This window comes from Typopeltis vanoorti, chromosome 11 (assembly GCF_054136105.1).
Source record: "Typopeltis vanoorti isolate ZY-2024b chromosome 11, IOZ_Tvanoo_1.0, whole genome shotgun sequence".
Classification (NCBI taxonomy): Eukaryota; Metazoa; Arthropoda; class Arachnida; order Uropygi; family Thelyphonidae; genus Typopeltis; species Typopeltis vanoorti.
In genome coordinates, this window is record NC_143559.1 from 47,183,985 (window position 1) to 47,203,233 (window position 19,249).

General features: G+C 35.9%; 1 protein-coding gene across 2 annotated transcripts; it reads right to left on the bottom strand.

Annotated features, from left to right (window-relative positions):
* Positions 1 to 1,897: 1,897 nt before the first annotated feature.
* On the bottom strand, positions 1,898 to 15,552 carry LOC150101529 (cytochrome P450 2J6-like). 2 transcript variants are annotated; one of them, XR_016549024.1, is made up of 6 exons: positions 15,320 to 15,552; positions 15,082 to 15,194; positions 9,246 to 9,501; positions 4,874 to 5,061; positions 4,271 to 4,567; positions 1,898 to 3,487 (listed from the first exon to the last, which is right to left on the bottom strand). XR_016549024.1 is itself a non-coding variant. In XM_090400428.1 (5 exons), exons 1-5 carry the CDS (start codon positions 15,424 to 15,426, stop codon positions 4,392 to 4,394), a joined length of 840 nt encoding a protein of 279 aa, XP_090256554.1. In that variant the 5' UTR covers positions 15,427 to 15,552; the 3' UTR covers positions 1,898 to 4,391. The 2 variants fall into 2 exon arrangements, 1 of the variants encoding a protein (XP_090256554.1); XM_090400428.1 differs by having other exon boundaries at positions 1,898 to 4,567.
* Between the last annotated feature and the right edge of the window lie 3,697 nt (positions 15,553 to 19,249).

A 19,249-nucleotide genomic window follows, 5' to 3' on the forward strand; every position in this document is an offset into this window, starting at 1 on the left:
CCGGAGCTAAGACTCATGTTATACAAGGTAAGGGCTATAACAGTTCAAAACCATTCCTTTATCATGTGTGCTAATATACTATCTGACCCTGCAGAATTCTCATACAGGTTACGCAACGGTTCTTGAACGTCTTTCTCATGCAGCTCTATCTCTTGATCCAAGTAAGTGACAGTACTATCTTGGATAAAGAAGAGAGGCCAGGTTGATCTTTGAACATTCGCATCTGCTTCTTGAACAAGCACATCATCTACATGCAGGAAAGTTATTGTTCCACACGCTAATTCTTTCTTTCACTTGCGGTATAACGACATAAAATTATTTTGTGTTGCCTTCAACCTGCATGATAAATGTCTTTACATAATTCGTGCGATATTCGTGACTTGTACTCTAACCTATACTTTATATATTTTGTAACGCTTCTCGACATTCCACATCATCATGTTCTTATGGATCTCTTGCTTAATAAGGTTGCATATCCATTTCACTCTCACTGCATTTGTTCTTCGAACTCTATGGACACGTCCAGATATTGCATCCTTAAGCATCCTTTTACTGCTTCCCATGCACTGCTGATATTCTTACCATTCACTGATATAAAAGTTTTCACGATAATGCGCCGAAGAGTTTACCATAATTTCCAGATTTTTATTGAAACGGGTTTTTCATTAAAAGCCCCGTGAATACAGCTCTACAGACAGGTAACCATTCGGGGATTGATTCCAAGTCTAAACTGATCCCCGTCTAGGAAGTAGTAATATCTGACTAGTACTCATCTCGGATCTAAATGCCAGTATTGGCATTTAGATCCCAGATGAAACTATGCCAAAATATACTATATAATGGATATCACATTGTCAACAACAACCTTAACTGAAATCATTTGATATCATTAGTTATTCTACCACCTTCTTTACCTCTTCTAAAATATCTGAAAAGTAATATACCCTTTAAATTCCATTTGAATTACATCTGATTCTGAGAATCAGGTTTCATAATATTTATATATATTCATGAGGTGAAACATAAAAGTAAGTACTTAATAGCGTGTTGGGTTTCCTTTGGCCGAGATAATTGCTGGCACCCGTTCGTTCTAATGATCCCACAAATGCTCAATGGAATTGAAACCAGGAGAATTCAGTAGTAACGAGACTTCACAGAATACTTTTCGAACCATTCTTGCTGAGACACTAGACTTTGTCTTCTTGGAAGTATTCCGATCCATTGTACTATATTCTTAATACCTGGTTCGACACAATTCCTATGTAAGAATTAGCGGTAGCAGTGATCCAATGAGAAGACGAAATGATATCCATGAGAGCAGTCCTTATATCAGTATAGCATCTGCCTTTTCAGCCACCCACACAGTCTTTTTGGTGGGAAACTGTGCTGGATGGGCAGTGTTTTCGCTTATGATGCCTAGAGAGAGAAAAAGAAAAAGAGTACGTCCATACGTGCTTAAATTCGCTCTCTCTTAGTACAAGCTAAGGAAATTATTTTATACAAAGAATTACACGTCAAATCTCAGAGACATATCCAAATATTGCGACGATATAGTTATATATGTTTTTTTTTTGTGTGTGTATCGATTTGACAAACAGTCCTCCTTAAAGTTTTACGATATCATATAAACACATATTTGGATCGTAATAGGACTGATAAAATAATGTACATGATAAAATCTGAAAATTCTACCTTTTTCATGTTCTACAGTCAAAGGGCATTAAATCTCTTTGTCAATGATTATAATGTGAATTAATTAATTTTAATTGGCATAATTAAGGCATAAATTATCCACTTCAGGTTACCAATATTTAATTGTCACTAAATATTCACAAAGTAACAATTTCCATGTAACCAGTATGAATGTAAACAGAAAGTAAGTACCGAACACGCGCTATTGAACTTCATAAAACTGATTTATTCATCACAAGATCGATACAAATTAACTTAAGCATTTTTTCTAGACCTCCAGAAGGCTTTTGACACAGCATCCCATGATATTTTGTATATATAAAAAAAAAATGGAGACCATGGGAATTAGAGGTTGTGCTCATGGCTGGTTTATAAGTTATTTAACGGCTAGATAACACGCATTAAAAATTAACAAAGTTATGGCAATTTCATAAAGCTAAATTGCGATGTTCCCCAAGATTCTGTGCTTGGGCCAGTAGAATTTATAATTTACATCAACGGCTTCTGTGATCCACAGTTATCAAGTAATGTAAACATCTTTGGAGATGATATCGGATTCATTTTTCATTAATTTCAGAATACTTTTCGAACCATTCTTGCTGAGACACTAGACTTTGTCTTCTTGGAAGTATTCCGATCCATTGTACTATATTCTTAATACCTGGTTCGACACAATTCCTATGTAAGAATTAGCGGTAGCAGTGATCCAATGAGAAGACGAAATGATATCCATGAGAGCAGTCCTTATATCAGTATAGCATCTGCCTTTTCAGCCACCCACACAGTCTTTTTGGTGGGAAACTGTGCTGGATGGGCAGTGTTTTCGCTTATGATGCCTAGAGAGAGAAAAAGAAAAAGAGTACGTCTTTAAGGCTAAATTGCGATGTTCCCCAAGATTCTGTGCTTGGGCCAGTAGAATTTATAATTTACATCAACGGCTTCTGTGATCCACAGTTATCAAGTAATGTAAACATCTTTGGAGATGATATCGGATTCATTTTTCATTAATTTCAGAATACTTTTCGAACCATTCTTGCTGAGACACTAGACTTTGTCTTCTTGGAAGTATTCCGATCCATTGTACTATATTCTTAATACCTGGTTCGACACAATTCCTATGTAAGAATTAGCGGTAGCAGTGATCCAATGAGAAGACGAAATGATATCCATGAGAGCAGTCCTTATATCAGTATAGCATCTGCCTTTTCAGCCACCCACACAGTCTTTTTGGTGGGAAACTGTGCTGGATGGGCAGTGTTTTCGCTTATGATGCCTAGAGAGAGAAAAAGAAAAAGAGTACGTAATTAAGGCATAAATTATCCACTTCAGGTTACCAATATTTAATTGTCACTAAATATTCACAAAGTAACAATTTCCATGTAACCAGTATGAATGTAAACAGAAAGTAAGTACCGAACACGCGCTATTGAACTTCATAAAACTGATTTATTCATCACAAGATCGATACAAATTAACTTAAGCATTTTTTCTAGACCTCCAGAAGGCTTTTGACACAGCATCCCATGATATTTTGTATATATAAAAAAAAATGGAGACCATGGGAATTAGAGGTTGTGCTCATGGCTGGTTTATAAGTTATTTAACGGCTAGATAACACGCATTAAAAATTAACAAAGTTATGGCAATTTCATAAAGCTAAATTGCGATGTTCCCCAAGATTCTGTGCTTGGGCCAGTAGAATTTATAATTTACATCAACGGCTTCTGTGATCCACAGTTATCAAGTAATGTAAACATCTTTGGAGATGATATCGGATTCATTTTCACTGCGAATTCTGTAATTGAAATGCAAAACATAGTTAATACAGATCCAAAAATAGTGTGAAACTGATTCATGTAAATAAAAGTACTCTCAATGCTGAGAAAACAAAATTTATAATTTTTAAACCCATTTTTTTCATCCATACATTCCTCCATAACTGGAATTATAAAGGTAATCTAAGTTGTAAATACATCTAATATAGGACGTGACTACTATGACTTATCCAGGATTAAAAACCGATAGCAATTGAAGATAGAAACCATATATTACAAAAGTATGCAACAGAATAATATTGATGCTATCTCCTATCTTCTCTTTAAAAAGATTCTTAACTGCGAGAATGTTAAAAACATTTTATTTCGTCTAGATACAGACTGTTAAAAATTATGTTAAGCTGGGAAGATATCAAACCACACCACAATGACACCACTAATCTCATTACAAAATAAATTAATACGCATTTTATCTTAGAGTAGAAATAGAGACATTACAGTGAACGCCAAATAGACAATTATATATTTAAAGGATGCTACTCTTCCTAAAGTCTCATAGTTAGTACGTAAGCATTAGAAAACATACTTCTGCAGAAAACCGGGCTTTAAATATTTATTTTCAAAAGTCAAAATAAATAACACAGAAAAAAAATGGCTTCAAAAATCTTTAATGACTTGCCTCTCTTAATGCGAAATGAAACCAACATGAACACATACAAAGAGCGGATTAGAGAATACTTAAATTTATATAATAAATTATTTCGCATTCTGTTTAAAAAAAGCATCATATATTATGCTGATACCTTGATTAGTGACGGTCATGTAAAAAAAAAAAGCCAGACCACACCATTATATTCTCCTTAACTTTTGTATCGTTTCTTAAAAAATGTTATGCTAATTCCTCTCTGCCTTTAAATGACATCTTCACATTCTTTTTACGAAAAGGATTTTATGTTCGTATGGGGAAGACGCTAATTCTGTTTCTCTCTGTGACATCTTCATCCCTTCAGGGAACGTAATCTCAAACTGCTGAATCACTGCAGTCAGATATATATAAGTGAACAGCGTTGCTAGGGTTTCTCCTGGACACTTCCTCTTACCTATAAAAGAATAAAAACTGTGATATATTTGCGTCCATTATATATATATAAATTGCAAATTACTATTGAATTTTTAATATTGTGCTCACAATTCCACTACTTATTACGTAGTTGATTGTAACAAAGTTTCTGTTCTTTTATTAATACATTGTAAATTAATTTTCATTAGCAATAAATGTTTGCGATTTAAAGTCCAAACCTACCAGTTTATTTTGTCTCTATATTTACATTTAATATTTGCTTCTCTGATTGTTAAATGTAAGTATAGAACTATCTCGTTTCAATGTGCTATGCTGTTTAACTTACCTCTAGTAAACGGCATGAAGGCATCGAGTTTCAAAACGTCTTTCCCATCTTCTGTGAGGAAACGTTCAGGGCGAAACTTTCCCGGGCTATCCCATGTATCTAGATTGTTGTGAGAAGCCCAAAGATTTGGAATTATGTAAGTTCCTTTAGGAATAAAATATCCTCCAGGATGGCAGTCTGATATGGCACTATAGAAGAAAGTAACAAAGTGTTCATTATATGGTGTTTTGAAAGATGGTTTACTCTCTAGACCCTTTTATGTTTTAAATAATCACTAGTTAATTAATAAAGAGCAACAGTTTAATCAGAAAGATAGAATGATTTAAAATAATTTCACAGTATTTTAGTAAGAGGTAGTTTCTTAAGAATTTTAATCATTAATTTATATATCAAAACAAAACACCTTAAAATATATTGCATAAGCTACGTACAATTCTGAATATGTTAGAAAATTAGAAGCCAATCTTCCAGATATTAAGCCCTACATGACAGGCATTGGGGAGAAATTCTTCACAATCACGGATAATCACCCAAATCAGCTAGTTCGACAAACAGCGGACTATAAGCCCTCAGATCTTTTCAAACATAGAAAACCGAAATCCTCCTTTGCAAGAGAAAGCTGATTCAGCCACAATGCTCACAATGAGCGGGTAAATTACCCACAATAATCTCATCACACACAATCTAAAATCCAGATGAAGGGATAAAGATTCAAGGACTCAGTCCATCAACCAATTAAGTTCAAGTTCAATTTAACAGCATTATATGCAAATGATACCGCATTAATGGTAAGATCTCTGAGCCGAAAACTGGCAACTTGAAGACTTCAAACCAGTATACATAGAGAGGTGGCCGGCAGACTGGAGGATCCAAGTAAACCAGATGAGCTCAGCCATACTGTTTACATGAAAGAAAATCTATAGTATGGAGGACATTCATCTTTTGGGAGTTAAGATTCCATGGCAGACTGAAATTCAAATATCTCGGAGTGATTCTTGATAGAAAACTCCTATTCAGCAATCATATAAGACACATTACCTCTGAGACATCCAACGTCATAGCACAGCTCTAACCTGTGATCAACAGAAAAAAAGTAAACTGGATAAACAAACAAAATTAACAATTTACAAGATGGTAATACGCCGATCATCACTTAAGAATACCCTGCATGGAGCCACACCGCGAATACAAATATTCTAAAACTACTGAGATTAGATAATAAGTGCCTGAGGATGATTCTAGATGCCCCTTGGTTTATTAGAAACTCTCCGATCCATAGAGAAGTCAACATCCCTTCCATCTCTTTCCTTCACCTAGATCTAGCTGACAAGGTTCTTTACCAAGGCAAGTAACCACCCAAACCCGTTGATCAAGGAAGCTTCGGAATATAATGAAGCGGAAAGCTACAAATACAAAAGGCCTAAGTCTATCTTAAGTTCAGCTGAACATAGCTAATTTCACTGCCATCATTGGGCGAACATATAGCTCATAAACACTCCATTCAAAGTTCTTTCATTACAGACAAAGGGGAATAGGAAAAGCTATTTTGCTTCACCCATCTAGCCAGAAATGTTATTCGTTATTCGTCATTTAACAGCATCTTTAATTATATCATGTTAAAACGTTATTTTCTTGACCATGAAAACTATGGATATGACTTCTATTGGGATTTATTGATCAAGTATTTTTTAGAACAACTATGTTTTATCAATTAGTTTCACCAACTCAGGCTGTTGGCATATTCAGGGTACATAACTGATATAAGGCACTTAAAGCTAAAAACTGTTACAGACTATAAATCAACCGATTTCAATTATATTTAACAAAACAGTACGCGTACAATACATGCATAGCGCATCAATGATCTCACTTGTTGTTATTTAGGAACGTTCTATAATTGGCATTATAATTCAGTTCTTCTATGTTTAGAGATCTAATAAGATCTTCCAGATCTCGGGCAAGATTAATCCTTGGATCCTGTTAAGGTTTTTGTACAGAAAGGGCGACTGTTGTGGCTTCTTTAATAATTTGAGAGCGGAAATCCTCCTCTATGTAAGGAATGGAGCTTTTATCCCACTCTATGATATAGATAATTCTTGAGAAATGAAAGGATAAACCCGATTTTTCTTTTCTATTGTTATTAATGTCTCCAATGTACTCACTTTGTCTAATTTCAAGGCTTCTTGAAGTGTCTCCGATATAATTTAAACCGCACGAGCAGGGTATGTTGTAAACTTCAGCATATTTGAAGAAAGGATGGCTATCTTTTGGAGATCTTAAGAGTTGCCTAATCGTTTCTGTAGGTTTAAAAGTCTCTTATTCTATGGGGTTTGAGGAGTCTTGCAACCTTATTAAAAACTGTCCCCACGTATGGAATGACGTTTGTAGGAAATATACTATGTGTCGTCTCGTTGTCTTTGTGGAGGGTCAGAGAAAAGTATCTTGTGGACGAGTCTCCGAGGGTAGCCATTCATGGTGAGGTTGTTAGATAAGAGTGATAATTCATCTTGGAGATCTTGTTGATCTGTTGTAATGCGGAAAGCTCGCTTTTTAGCATGTGTACAACGCTGGGTTTCTGAGAAATGTGGTGGGAGGAGGTAAAGTGCAAATAACGTCCGGTTTTTGTGAGTTTTCGATAAACTAAGAGGTTGAGACGACCATTCATTTGCTTCTTAATTAGGGTGTCCAGAAATGATAATTGGTTATCTTTTTCAAGATCTAGAGTGAATTTGACTGTATGGTGTAATGAGTTGATCTTGTTTAGAAAATCAAACAGGTCCTTTTTTGTGTGGTTCCAAGCAATGAAAATATCTTCTACGTATCTCCACCATACTGTGGGTTTAGGGTAACTTGAGATAAAATTTTACTTTCAAGATCCTCCATAAAAAGATCAGCATTAGATGGTGAGAGAGGGTTACCCATTGCAAGGTCAGTCAATTGCTGATATAGGTTTTATTCCATAAGAAAAAGTCTGATGTTAAACAATGGCGGAACAGGGAAGTGATATCATGCGGAAACAACCTTCCTAAAACTTCTTCCACAGGAATGTTAGTGAATAGAGATGTAACATCGAGGCTTGCGAGTAGGTCCGTATTGGAGATGGATATGGTGTTCAATTTCTCTACGAAATGTTACACATTTCGTATGGAAGTATCCGAAATATGGATGTGTTGTTTGAGGAGGCTTGCAAGGTATTTTGATAACAGATAGGTGGACGAGTTGATACCGTCTACCATAGGGCGTAATGGTATTCCATCTTTGTGTACTTTTGGAGCGCCATATAGTCTTGGTGTTAGTGGATGCATAGACTTCAGTCTTCGTTTTAAATCTGTAGGCCAGTTCACCATGCGACGCAATAAACCGTTGGTATCATTGTGATTCTTTAATGTTGGATCTGTGACTAGGACACGGTAAGTGGACGTATCTGATAGTAAGTTGCTAATTTCATCTTCGTAATTCCCGATGTTTAAAATCACCGAGCAGTTGCCCTTATCTGCTTTTAATATAATAATATTTTTCTTTAAACTACACATTGTTCTTTTTTACAGAGGGGTGATGTTTGTGTTAGGAGTTCTTGAAGATGAGAGGATAATACTACTTTTTAATCTAGTTCATTAGTTCATTAGTTGTGGGTTCCGGTAACAACGAGACTGCCTTTTCTATATTACAAATGATATGCACTTTAGGAATATGATCAGGTGTTATCACAAAGTTAAAACCTTTCTTGAGTATAGAGGTCTCTGGTGTTGTTAATACGTAATCTGATAGGTTAAAAAGAACTTTGTTGTCTGGCAGAGAAGGTTTAGATTTAAAACATTTTACATAAAGATCGTTGGATTTTTTTTATTTGATTCCGTTTACTTGTTATAAAAGCTTTCTCAAAGCTAATATTGATCATTCTGTCTAGAAGACCATATATCTTGTTCTGAAGTACTAGAGATATCTTCAAAAAACTGATAAAATTTAAATCTATTTTGTTTAATAGAAATCTAGTGTGTTGTATCCGTTAACGTAAATTTGCCAACGATATTTTAAAATAAATTTGTTCAGATCATCTGGAATGGAATTGTTCCTTTAAAGATAGAAACTTGGGAATGATGTTGTTGTTCCGATATCTTTTCAAAATTGGAATATAAATAACTATTTTAACCAAGAAAATATAATATAGAAAGAAAAGACATTATTTAATATACATTGTAGGTGACTAAAACTATGAGTTTGGATGTAATTTCGATTAAATATTATGCCAGAGTATTCTTATAATCGGTTACATTCTTCTTTCGTTAACACTTTTCTTTCACTGTTGCCTCTCACAATTTTTTTCCGTCAGAAATTGTATACAGTTAAATATAAATGGATTTCATATACCTACATTCTGAAGTCACTTAATGTAATTAATGTTTTCCATCGGTGAGTTTCATTGATAGTTGCCATCGTGTAGGGCATATTTTTGCGATCTTCCCAATACACTTTACGAGAAGTACCGGTAACAGCAGCTATCTCGTTGTATATACGTTCCTGGACTTGAGGATAAGCAACAACAGCAAATATTACCCAATAGATAGCCATTAATGTTGTTTCCATGCCTGCATATATCACACTTTGAGTGTCTGCTATTAACATCGGAACTTAAAAGAAAACCAAAAAAAAATACATTCAGGAGGTTCGATTTTGTTTAATAAATATTTAAACAAATATGCCGAATATCATAAAAAATAATACAAAAATCGATACTTTCAAATTCAAACAGTATATAACAAGATATTTTAGAATTCTTGTTGAATGTATCGTTTGAAATTTCTATTCAAAAACTCAGGTGTATCTTAGATGTATTATGGTTAACATTTTAATTTACAAATTGTTGTATACAAATAATTTTAATTGTACTTTTGCAAATTTCTTTTCTAATTTTTGGAAATTTAGATAAATTCAAGATATAGAAATGTACTTGCAATGGTAAAGACAGCATTTAAATTATCTTCGTGTTTCATTTTTGTTTGAATAAAATTAAAAAATTATCTTTGATTACTTCTGTTCATATTTCAATTTTATTATTATTATTAGGATTACATTGTCTTTCATGGGGGCTTACTCTACATAACGTATTTATTGCGTTAATTACACGTAATGAGTGTACCTGAAATAATAGCAACAACTGTGAGAAATGAGAAATCCAGCTAACTCATAAAATCACATTCACGCATCTTAAACTTTATTTATATTTTTTTATTCTTATTTTTTTTTTGGCTAGACGAGTGAAGCAAGAATGCTTTTTATATTCCCCGTTATCTGTAGAAGAAAATGTATGGATAGGGTGTTATTGAGCTATAAGCTCTGGTCATGGCGGGGTTGAGGCAATACTTGAGCCTCAATTAAAACTTCATTGGGTACAGCATTGCCATCTCTTACCCTCTGGAATCGATTTGGCTATCATCTCTTAAATTTTAACTACTTTACTGAATCCAAGAGTGAAGGTAGATGCTTTTCATATTCCACGATATCTGAAATGGATACAGTGAAGGAAAACGTTTATGAGCAATATGTTGGCTCTGAGAGGGCAAGGGGATTATAGATCATATCTTGAAATTAGGATGGATTTAGGTCTTTTGTGTTTATAGAAATCCGTTTCATCAGTCATTCGATTGTTGCATCAGTAGATTGGGATGTGTAGACGCTTTTAAGAAATACTTTGCTGCAAGAGACCGAAGGAAAGAGTATATATAACGGACGCTCCGTTATATATACGAAGAGTATATATAACGGACGGTATGGCTCCATGCTAGCGAAGCAAGCATATGTGATTATAGGACGAGTCATCAGTTTGTAGAAGAGCAGTTTGATTCCGGTGTGTAATTTACTGTTTCTGTTAATTAGGGGACAAAGCTGAGCGATGGCTTTTGATGCCTTCGCACACGAGTCCTTGATGTGGTGGTTGAAGGTTAGTCTTTTGTCCAGTAGTACGCCAAGGTATCTGACTTCTGTTTTCCAACAAGTTTTGGCGTTAAACAAGATGTCCCCTGTAGGAGATACTGTTCTTCTGAAGAAGAGCACGGCTATGCTTTTCAAGGGGTTCACTTGTAATTTCATTGAGAATCATTTTTCTAACATTTGTAAGTTTTCTTGAAGTTTTTTTTTTTTTTTTTTTTTTTTTGGTGACTGGGTGAAGAGCTCTGATTAGTATCGCTGTGTCATCAGCGTAAAGGGCCAAGATAGATAACACTGGGTTGTGGGGAATATCTGCCATAAATATCGAGAACAGAATTGCGGCTAGTAAGGATCCTTGCGGAACTTCAGCCAGAATGCGTCGCTTGGTAGATATAGTTGGGTTATCTTGACCTGCATAAATCAGTTGCTGAGCTATGATTGGATCAACCGTACCATCTGTAGCGGGATGTGAAAGGCGATGAGCTTGTGGAGCATTATCGAAGGCCTTGGCCATGTCCAGAAACACAGCTCTGGTAAGTTGATACCAATTGTTGCTGTGGTAATATATTCAGTTAGTCTATGGATCTGTTGAGTGGTGCTATGATCCACTCAATAGATCCAAAGGAATAATTTGGATTCGAGCCTGGTGATGGTGCCCCATATCGGCAATCTTTCCCAGGATTGAAATCAGGCTAATGCGATGATAATTTTGTGGTAGATCTGGGTCTTTACCTGGTTTATGAATGGGGGTTACATAAGCAGTTTTTCCAGAGGGAAAGGAAATATCAGAATCACATAATCGCGTTGATGATGTTTGTAAAGTGCACAATGGCTATGCTGGGTAGTAGTAATGACTTTGTTGGTGATGCCATCTGGACAGAAGATTTTTAGTTGACGTTCTTAATGATCTTGTATATTTCTGATGATGAAGAAGATTGATAAGATTATGATTGATTTGATTAGTACAGGCATCAAGAAGTTTTAGTACGAGTCTGACATGATGGTGAATATTATACAAGTCGTTAAAAAGTTTAAGTTTTCATAAGTAGATCTACGCTGCCCTTCTAAATTTTTGCAATGGTTTCTGCCTTCTCTGCATCCGTCTGCACTAGGCCCAAGTCCTATTGTAGTAGAGAAGACATCTGTTTTTGTTCTGAGATTCCTCAAGAGTCCCCAAATAGAGCGATCTGCAGGTGAGAAGGAAGCCGACTTTTCTTCCCACAACCGATCCCTGTGGACTTTGAGGGCGTCTCTCACAGCTCTATTTAATCTGTTAAGGATTCCTTTGTCTTGAGGCGGGCGAGTATTGCGAATTATTTTTCTAGCTTTATTTTTATCTCTGATCGGGTTCATAATACCCTCCGGTAACCGATTGGGTGTGGAGCGAGTTTTAGAAGAGGTAACTTCCGTTATGGCTGAATTAATTTGCTGAGTAACATTTTTGACTGCAGTTTTAATTTCTTGCTTGGAATTTAAAGGCTGAACAGGACCACTGAATTCAGGGAGTGATTTTGCTCATTTTTTCCAAGATGTGAATGAGCGTGAGGGGAGAGACAGGTTGTGTTCGCTCCCAGCTGTAATAGTTCTGGATCATGGTCTGGTGAAAGCTCATTTAATGTTCTTAAATTATATCGAAATTTAATATTTTGCACGATGGCTATTTCCAAGATGTCAGAGGTACCATTCGGGCTGTGATGAATAGTATCAGTGAGACCTGCGACGACAGCGTAATTTAATCCTGTGTAGTTGGTGAGAATGCGTCAGTTGTTGTTTGTGGTTCTACAATTCCATGCCGGGTGTTCGGAGTTTAAGTCCCCAGCAATAATGATGGGCTCTCTAGCATCTAGGATGGCATCCGGATCGGTGTGCAGTAATGTTTTTTGCGGTGGGTTTTATGCAGCATAAAGTTTCAGTCTGCCAGCCGAGCTAGTAAGAACCTTCACGCCAGTCACCTCGCAATTAGTGCTTTGGGGGGGGGGGGGGTACTGTATGGTGTTATACATTATAATTTTTAATGAAGACGGAAGTGCCACCACCTCTGTAATTTGGCTTGTCAGTTCGGTAGAGATGTTATCCCCTAATTTTGGGGCTGTCAGATGGCCTCAGGTGTGTTTCACTTATCAAAACAACGCTGGTTGAAGTCTCTAAGTGAACTCTTGGAGCTCATAATCTTGTGTTTGAGGCCATTGGCATTCGACGCCACAATCTGTAGAGTGTCTGGAGTTAGTTTATTCCTGTTCACCAATAAGTGCTAAGAGAATTGAGTGTTTCATATAGGAATCTTTTGTAGCATATAGTGAAGGATTCGACCTGTTGAAACCCTGTAGCATATTCGCCAGGGAGGCAGAAATGACAGTTGTCTGGTTTGACTGCGCTTCTGATTGATTCTGTTTCTGCGTTTTGGTACGGCCACGTCTGCATAGGTCCTTGCCTACCATTGGTAGTTTGTTCTCTTAGGGGCCGCAAACTGTGGCGGTGGGACTTTTGTCACATATTATTGAACACTGTGAGATTTAGGAGCCAGAGGTGGGTGTTCATGAGCTGATAGAGGCGGAAGATTGTCTGTTTGTTTCGGGCAGTCTATTATTCAGGGGTTGAATACATCCTCTACAGTTAACTGGGTAAGGGCTATCACAATATGCGCAACTAGCCGTGGTGGTTTCTGGCTTTGTGCTGGTGTTAGTGGGGTGGTTCGCAGCACATTTCAGACATTTATACTCTGCCTCGCAAAGTCTCTGAGCATGGCCAAATACTTGACACCTATGGCACTGGCCAGTTGAAGCTTTCTTCCTCAGAGGATCAGTTGTCATCCGGAGTCCAGAGACTTATCTTAGGTCATAAATATTTTTGTAAGCTCTGTGGATCTCCACCAAAACCAGATGCATCGCGCTTTTGTCAGCTCTAGTCACCCTACTGACCTTAATAGGCGGTAGGTGCTGGTAACGGAGGTGGGCCTCTATTTCATCTGTAGTTACGTCCTCTGTAACACCTCAGAGGACCACCTTCAGATTCTTCTCCGAGCCAAGAGAGAAAGTGTGGTATTGAGTGTCACTTGAATCTGACGCTTTGATCAGTTTTCTATCCATCATGGTAGGAAATTTCTATCCATCATGGCTGGATTTTAATTCTATCACCCATATTCTTAGCTGGCATGTATTGTATTTGGAGGTTTGTCTTGGTGGACCTTAAGGGTGTCCATTTTTCTTTTCCGAGGATAATCGGGGGGAGGAGGCCGAGGAATTGGACCTGGGAGTGTCATCTTCCATACCGGAATCCATGGGAGGTTCTGTGTAGGTGGTTTTGCGCTTCTTGCGCGCACGGACCTCTTCAAAGTATGGTGGGAGTTGATACCAAACCTAGCTTCTCCTCCATCTGGACAGCGTCTTTGCCCTTCTCAACCTCTCCTGGCAAGGAGTAGAAATTATGAATGCCGGGCCATTCGTGTTCGAATTTTCTTACAATCGTTGAGAATGCTTAGAGCCTGTCCTTTGTTGAGTGATTCAATATTGGCGTCATCTTCTTCCTCGCTCATGGTGATGACAGCACTATTCATCACAGTTGATAAAATCCCACAGGTCTAGGCAATGCCAGCAGAAAATCCTGTAGACTGAGGGGGGGGTCTACTAGCAGAGATTGAGAAAGAAAGCAATAAATGTTGTAGTGCTGTGGGAAGAAACCGTGAACCGTATTTGGCTCACCTCGAAATTACACACCTGCCTAAAAATCATACACCCACCACTCACAATTGGGAATCTAATATCTTAAACTTTATAGTTCTTAAAAGGACTGGCTAGATGGGCGAAGCAAGAATGCTTTTCATATTCCCCGTTATCTGTAGAGGACAGTGTAAGGATAGGGTGTTATTGAGCTATATAAAGCTCTGATCATATAGCAGGAGCGTAACAGCAATAGCCGAGCCTGAGTTAAAACTTCATTGGCTACAGCATTGCCATCCACTACCCTCCCTGAGTACCCATTTTAGTCGCCTCGTACGACACGCATGAGCTACATTGGGGCTATTCTTATACCGGCCACCACACGGGAATCTTAAACTTTATTATGACTCTACATATTCTAATAGTGAATATATGAAATAAAAAGGTTTGGTGTGTTTATAAATAATAATATTACATGCACATATCAAAAAACTCAGTTTTACTTTATTTCATAATAAAATCTTTTAAATAATTTTTATAATTAAAATAATAATTAATTTAGTGGAGAATAACTTCTATTATTATTTTAATAAAGTAAACGGTACTTGTAACTTATTAAAGACCTACTTGATAGAAATGGATTCTTGTTCTTAGATTTTTGAATTTCTTTGAGATAAGCACTTATGAAAGTAGATTCTTCCTCCACGTCTGTATTCATCGAACGTTGATGAACCTCAGCTCTTAAGAATAAAGGAATAGTAATCAAAATCATATATTAATAAAACTTATTATTTTATACCATAAAATAGGGATCATATTTTTGTTTTAAAATAATGAATACAACAAATTTAAAAAGAAATCTTACTTAATATAGTCATATACTCTTTGATAATCTTTGCGATATTTACAAAAACTTGACAGATTAAAAAACCGAAGGATTTTCCACAGCCATGGAATATAGCCAACAGTCATGACCTCATCAAAAAAAAAAATGGAACGAAAGATTTGCGTATTCTTTCTAAGCAATGATACATGTCCTGCTCCTCGCTTAACCTCCTGCCAAAATTCAGTCGCCAGAACATGTTCATAATTACTTTAACAAGAGGATCAGTAAAGTCAACAGATTGTCCTTTGTAACTGTCATACTCCGTTAGAAGTTCGTGAATTTCGTCCTGAAACAAATAATAAAAAATATTATATCAATTGACGAAGAAAGTATAAAAAGAATATTTCAAGTCTTTCTCTCTCATTTTCTAAACAAAATTTTAAAAGGATTCATAATTGAGAAATCATTCTATGTTATTTATTATCTTGAAATAATCTTAAACATTTTCTTAAAGTGAGTTTCATAATTAGATCAAAAAATACGTGGATTTTATAATAAAACTGACCTGCAGTTGTTCTTCGAAAAAGGATTTTCCCATCCCAGCTGTCTTTAAAACTGAAAAAAAAATTCTTCTTTCTTCATCCCATTCCTTTCCATTTAAGGTAAATATACCTAAAAAGAAAAGAAAACCTTTCAAAGATGAATAAGAAACATCATAGGCATGATGTCACTTTCATTATATGAACTTTAATAAAAAAAAAAATGCCAATGTCAATGGCCAAGATGTCAGCAAGTGCCTTACCAATGCAAGTCAGAGACTCTCAAATTTGAGTCATCTGATTAAGTCAAATGTTAGTCACCAATTACTCAAACACGTAAACTTAAGGTGAATTGGAAACAACTTAATATGAATCTAAAATAGAAGAGAATATGCGTGTTATCTGTTCATTACATTTTTAACGAAACAAGGATATAGACCATACAAATAAAAAAATAAAAATCAACTACACATGCAACGTTTTACAGTGGAGTATTTATTCGGACGTTTCACACACATCCCACAGAGTTCATCGGCGTTTCCAAATGCACGCAGGATATATACAGGGTGTTCGGGATAAATTTGACATATTTATAATTAATTATATTTTTCCGTAAGTTACATGTATTAACACGCACTTCTCTTCATTTAAAAGTTTGGACCCTTCTTCATTCATATACAAGATGTCAGAAAGGATGGATAGCTGGAACCCACCTGAATCATGGAAGAGAATAACTTGTATCATGATGATTCGTGCCCGCCATCAAAATAAGGATATTACGACTGCTGCCCAATGCTCCCTGAATACAGTAAAAACAATCAGGCATGAACTAGAGACTTGCAATGGTGACTACGAGGATGTAGCAAGAAGAAAGATCCCTAGCAGACGATCTGATTGCGTTCGTACAGCAGAATTCCTCGCAAATCTGCAGGAACAGGTGTTGAAGAACCCTGGCATTGGAATTCGGGCTTTGTTCGTGGAGTTGCTAACTGTAGTCAAGCCCTGGATAACAAGGGTAGCCAATGGTAGGCCGTATGTATGGCAGCAGGATTCGGCCCCTTGCCACACCTCTGGGAAAAGTCAAAAATGGTTGTCTGAAAATTTCTACGACTTCACCAGTCCAAATGTTTGGCCTCCAAACTCCCCAGACCTTAACCCCATGGATTATTTTGTATGGGGCGCAGTTGAAAAAGACACCAATCGCACTTTCAGTAATACAAAAGCCCAGTTAATGGATAAAATTAAAACAGTTTTTGCGGCCCTTCCCAGGGAGACTGTAGCATCAGCTTGTTCGAGGTTCCGAAGCAGAATTGAAGCTGTGATCGATGCTAATGGTGGTTATTTTGAGTAAATCTTGTTGATAGTATTGTAATTAACTCTGCCGGTAATGTTTTTTTGTCAATTCATTAAATTTAATAGATACAAAGAAGATTTTCTTTTTCCTTACGAAACTGTCAAATTTATCCCGAACACCCTGTATATATAATAAACAGGTGGGTAGTGCAGTAGTGATTGTTGGTTTATCAGGTATACCACAGCTTTATGTATATACATATAGGATTGTGGCTTTCAATTGGAGAATTATTCATCCCATCCCCACCAAAATTAGTTTGCGAGTGTTTATGCCTTTTCTGCACTGGTTTATGAGTGGTGTTTTATGAGTCACCAAATATTTTGCCGACATCTCGTTAGGAAGATCGAAGGTTATGATCTCAACATTCTCATGCACCTATTCCTTTTGCTTTCAAGCTGTTTTGGCGTATATATCGATGTCTTTTATCGATAATAATAAGAAAAAAATTGATCAGTGACAAATTACTACGTAAATTGTCACCGATCATGTCAAACAAAAATCCTTTTTTTTTAATGAAGAAAAAAAAAAAAAAAAAAACAGTTCTAATCCATATCCATGACAACGAGATAAAAATAAAAAAATTATATTTCAGACCGAACTAAATAACAATAAATATTAAGATTTTGGAAGAAATTATTTCTTTTATTTATTTTGGAATGAAAAAGAACATGAAAAGAAACAGGAAAATCACAAAATACCTAAAATCATAAAAGTTAATTCGGTGTATAATTTATTCTCAGTTTAGACTGATAAAATGAAATAATAAAATAATAATAATAATACTAATAATAATAATAATAAACACTGCACAATGTCTGCCTTAGTGGGTAAAGTAAACAACTAAATAATTTTAATATTACAACACTTTAAAGTTTCTTGATACCTTATCTTTCCAACAAAGTTATGATTCGTAATTTGAGATTCCCTTCTTAAATAGCAAAATAAACAATGATTTAAACAAACTCCAGCGTTATTTTAAAGAAGAAAAGGAATTTTCTAGATACATTTCAAATTAATTCCATAATTACACTTTTATGTAAGTTATGCAATGAAATGATTAAGTGTTAAGAGAACTTCTCGTATCCTCGTCCCCCCCCCCCCCCCCACATAATATTCAAGAAACAGAGAAACTGACTTACCGGTTCCTCCAGGAATTATATCGTGAGGCATGGGAGGTCGATCAATGAAGTTTCGACTGTCAAAAACCTCCTTTAAAGTATTAGGATCACCAACAACGACGGCATTAAAAGATCCGTATTGGATGCTATTTAAATATAAAACACCATTTGCGTATCAAAATAATATAAAAAAAAGGAAAATTTGTTACTGTTTATTATTTAGGTAGTTTAAATATATTTTATTACTTTTTTTTTCAATGAAGTACACGTTACGCTGCGGAAAATAATCTTTTTGCGCAATTGCGTAACAAAGAACTTTATTTAAACAATGCAATACATTAAATAAATTATTATACACGATGTCCTTTTTTATTTTTAAAAAAATACAACGAGAGCTCATATACTAACAAAGCTTTTGGGATATATGTTCAATCCTTACACAAGAATTATACAAGTTAAAAAAAATTGTTTCATAGAAATTGATTAAACCCTTTATAATATGTAATACAGTAACAAGAGAAAATATATATTTACCTAATAATATTCCCATATTTCTTTGAGAGCCGATCAATAGTCAAGTGCCCTTCCACACCTAGAAAAGGAAGGTATCCTACTATTGGTAAATTCCAAGGACCGGGAGGAAGATTTCTACGTTGTTTAATTAGCCTCTGTAACATCAATACTGTCAGTAATGCACCGAGTATTAACAGAAGGGTATTCGTCGATATATCCAAGACCTCCATTCTGCAGTCTGCTCACGTGTACCCTGCGTAGAAAAAAAATCACTATTCGCATTACTCGTGTATAACTGTCTTCTTCCAGCTAAGTCACGTGGTGAGATTCGTCACACAAGCACATGCAGTTGACACAGACCGAACTACATAATAAACTCGGTCCACGTTTCCACGCACTTCAAACATAAACAGAAGGTCGTATTAATCACGTGATCTGTTCTTTC

What these genes read in the sequence shown, in the direction of transcription:
- LOC150101529 (XM_090400428.1), bottom strand. Translation starts at nt 15,426, where the DNA reads ATGACTGTTGGCTATATTCCATGGCTGTGGAAAATCCTTCGGTTTTTT. An exon ending in CAAGAATCCATTTCTATCAA is followed by an intron (nt 9,502 to 15,081) that starts GTAGGTCTTTAA and finishes TTTTCTTTTAAG; the next exon opens with TTCCGATGTTAATAGCAGAC. An exon ending in ACATTAAGTGACTTCAGAAT is followed by an intron (nt 5,062 to 9,245) that starts GTAGGTATATGA and finishes TTTCTTCTATAG; the next exon opens with TGCCATATCAGACTGCCATC.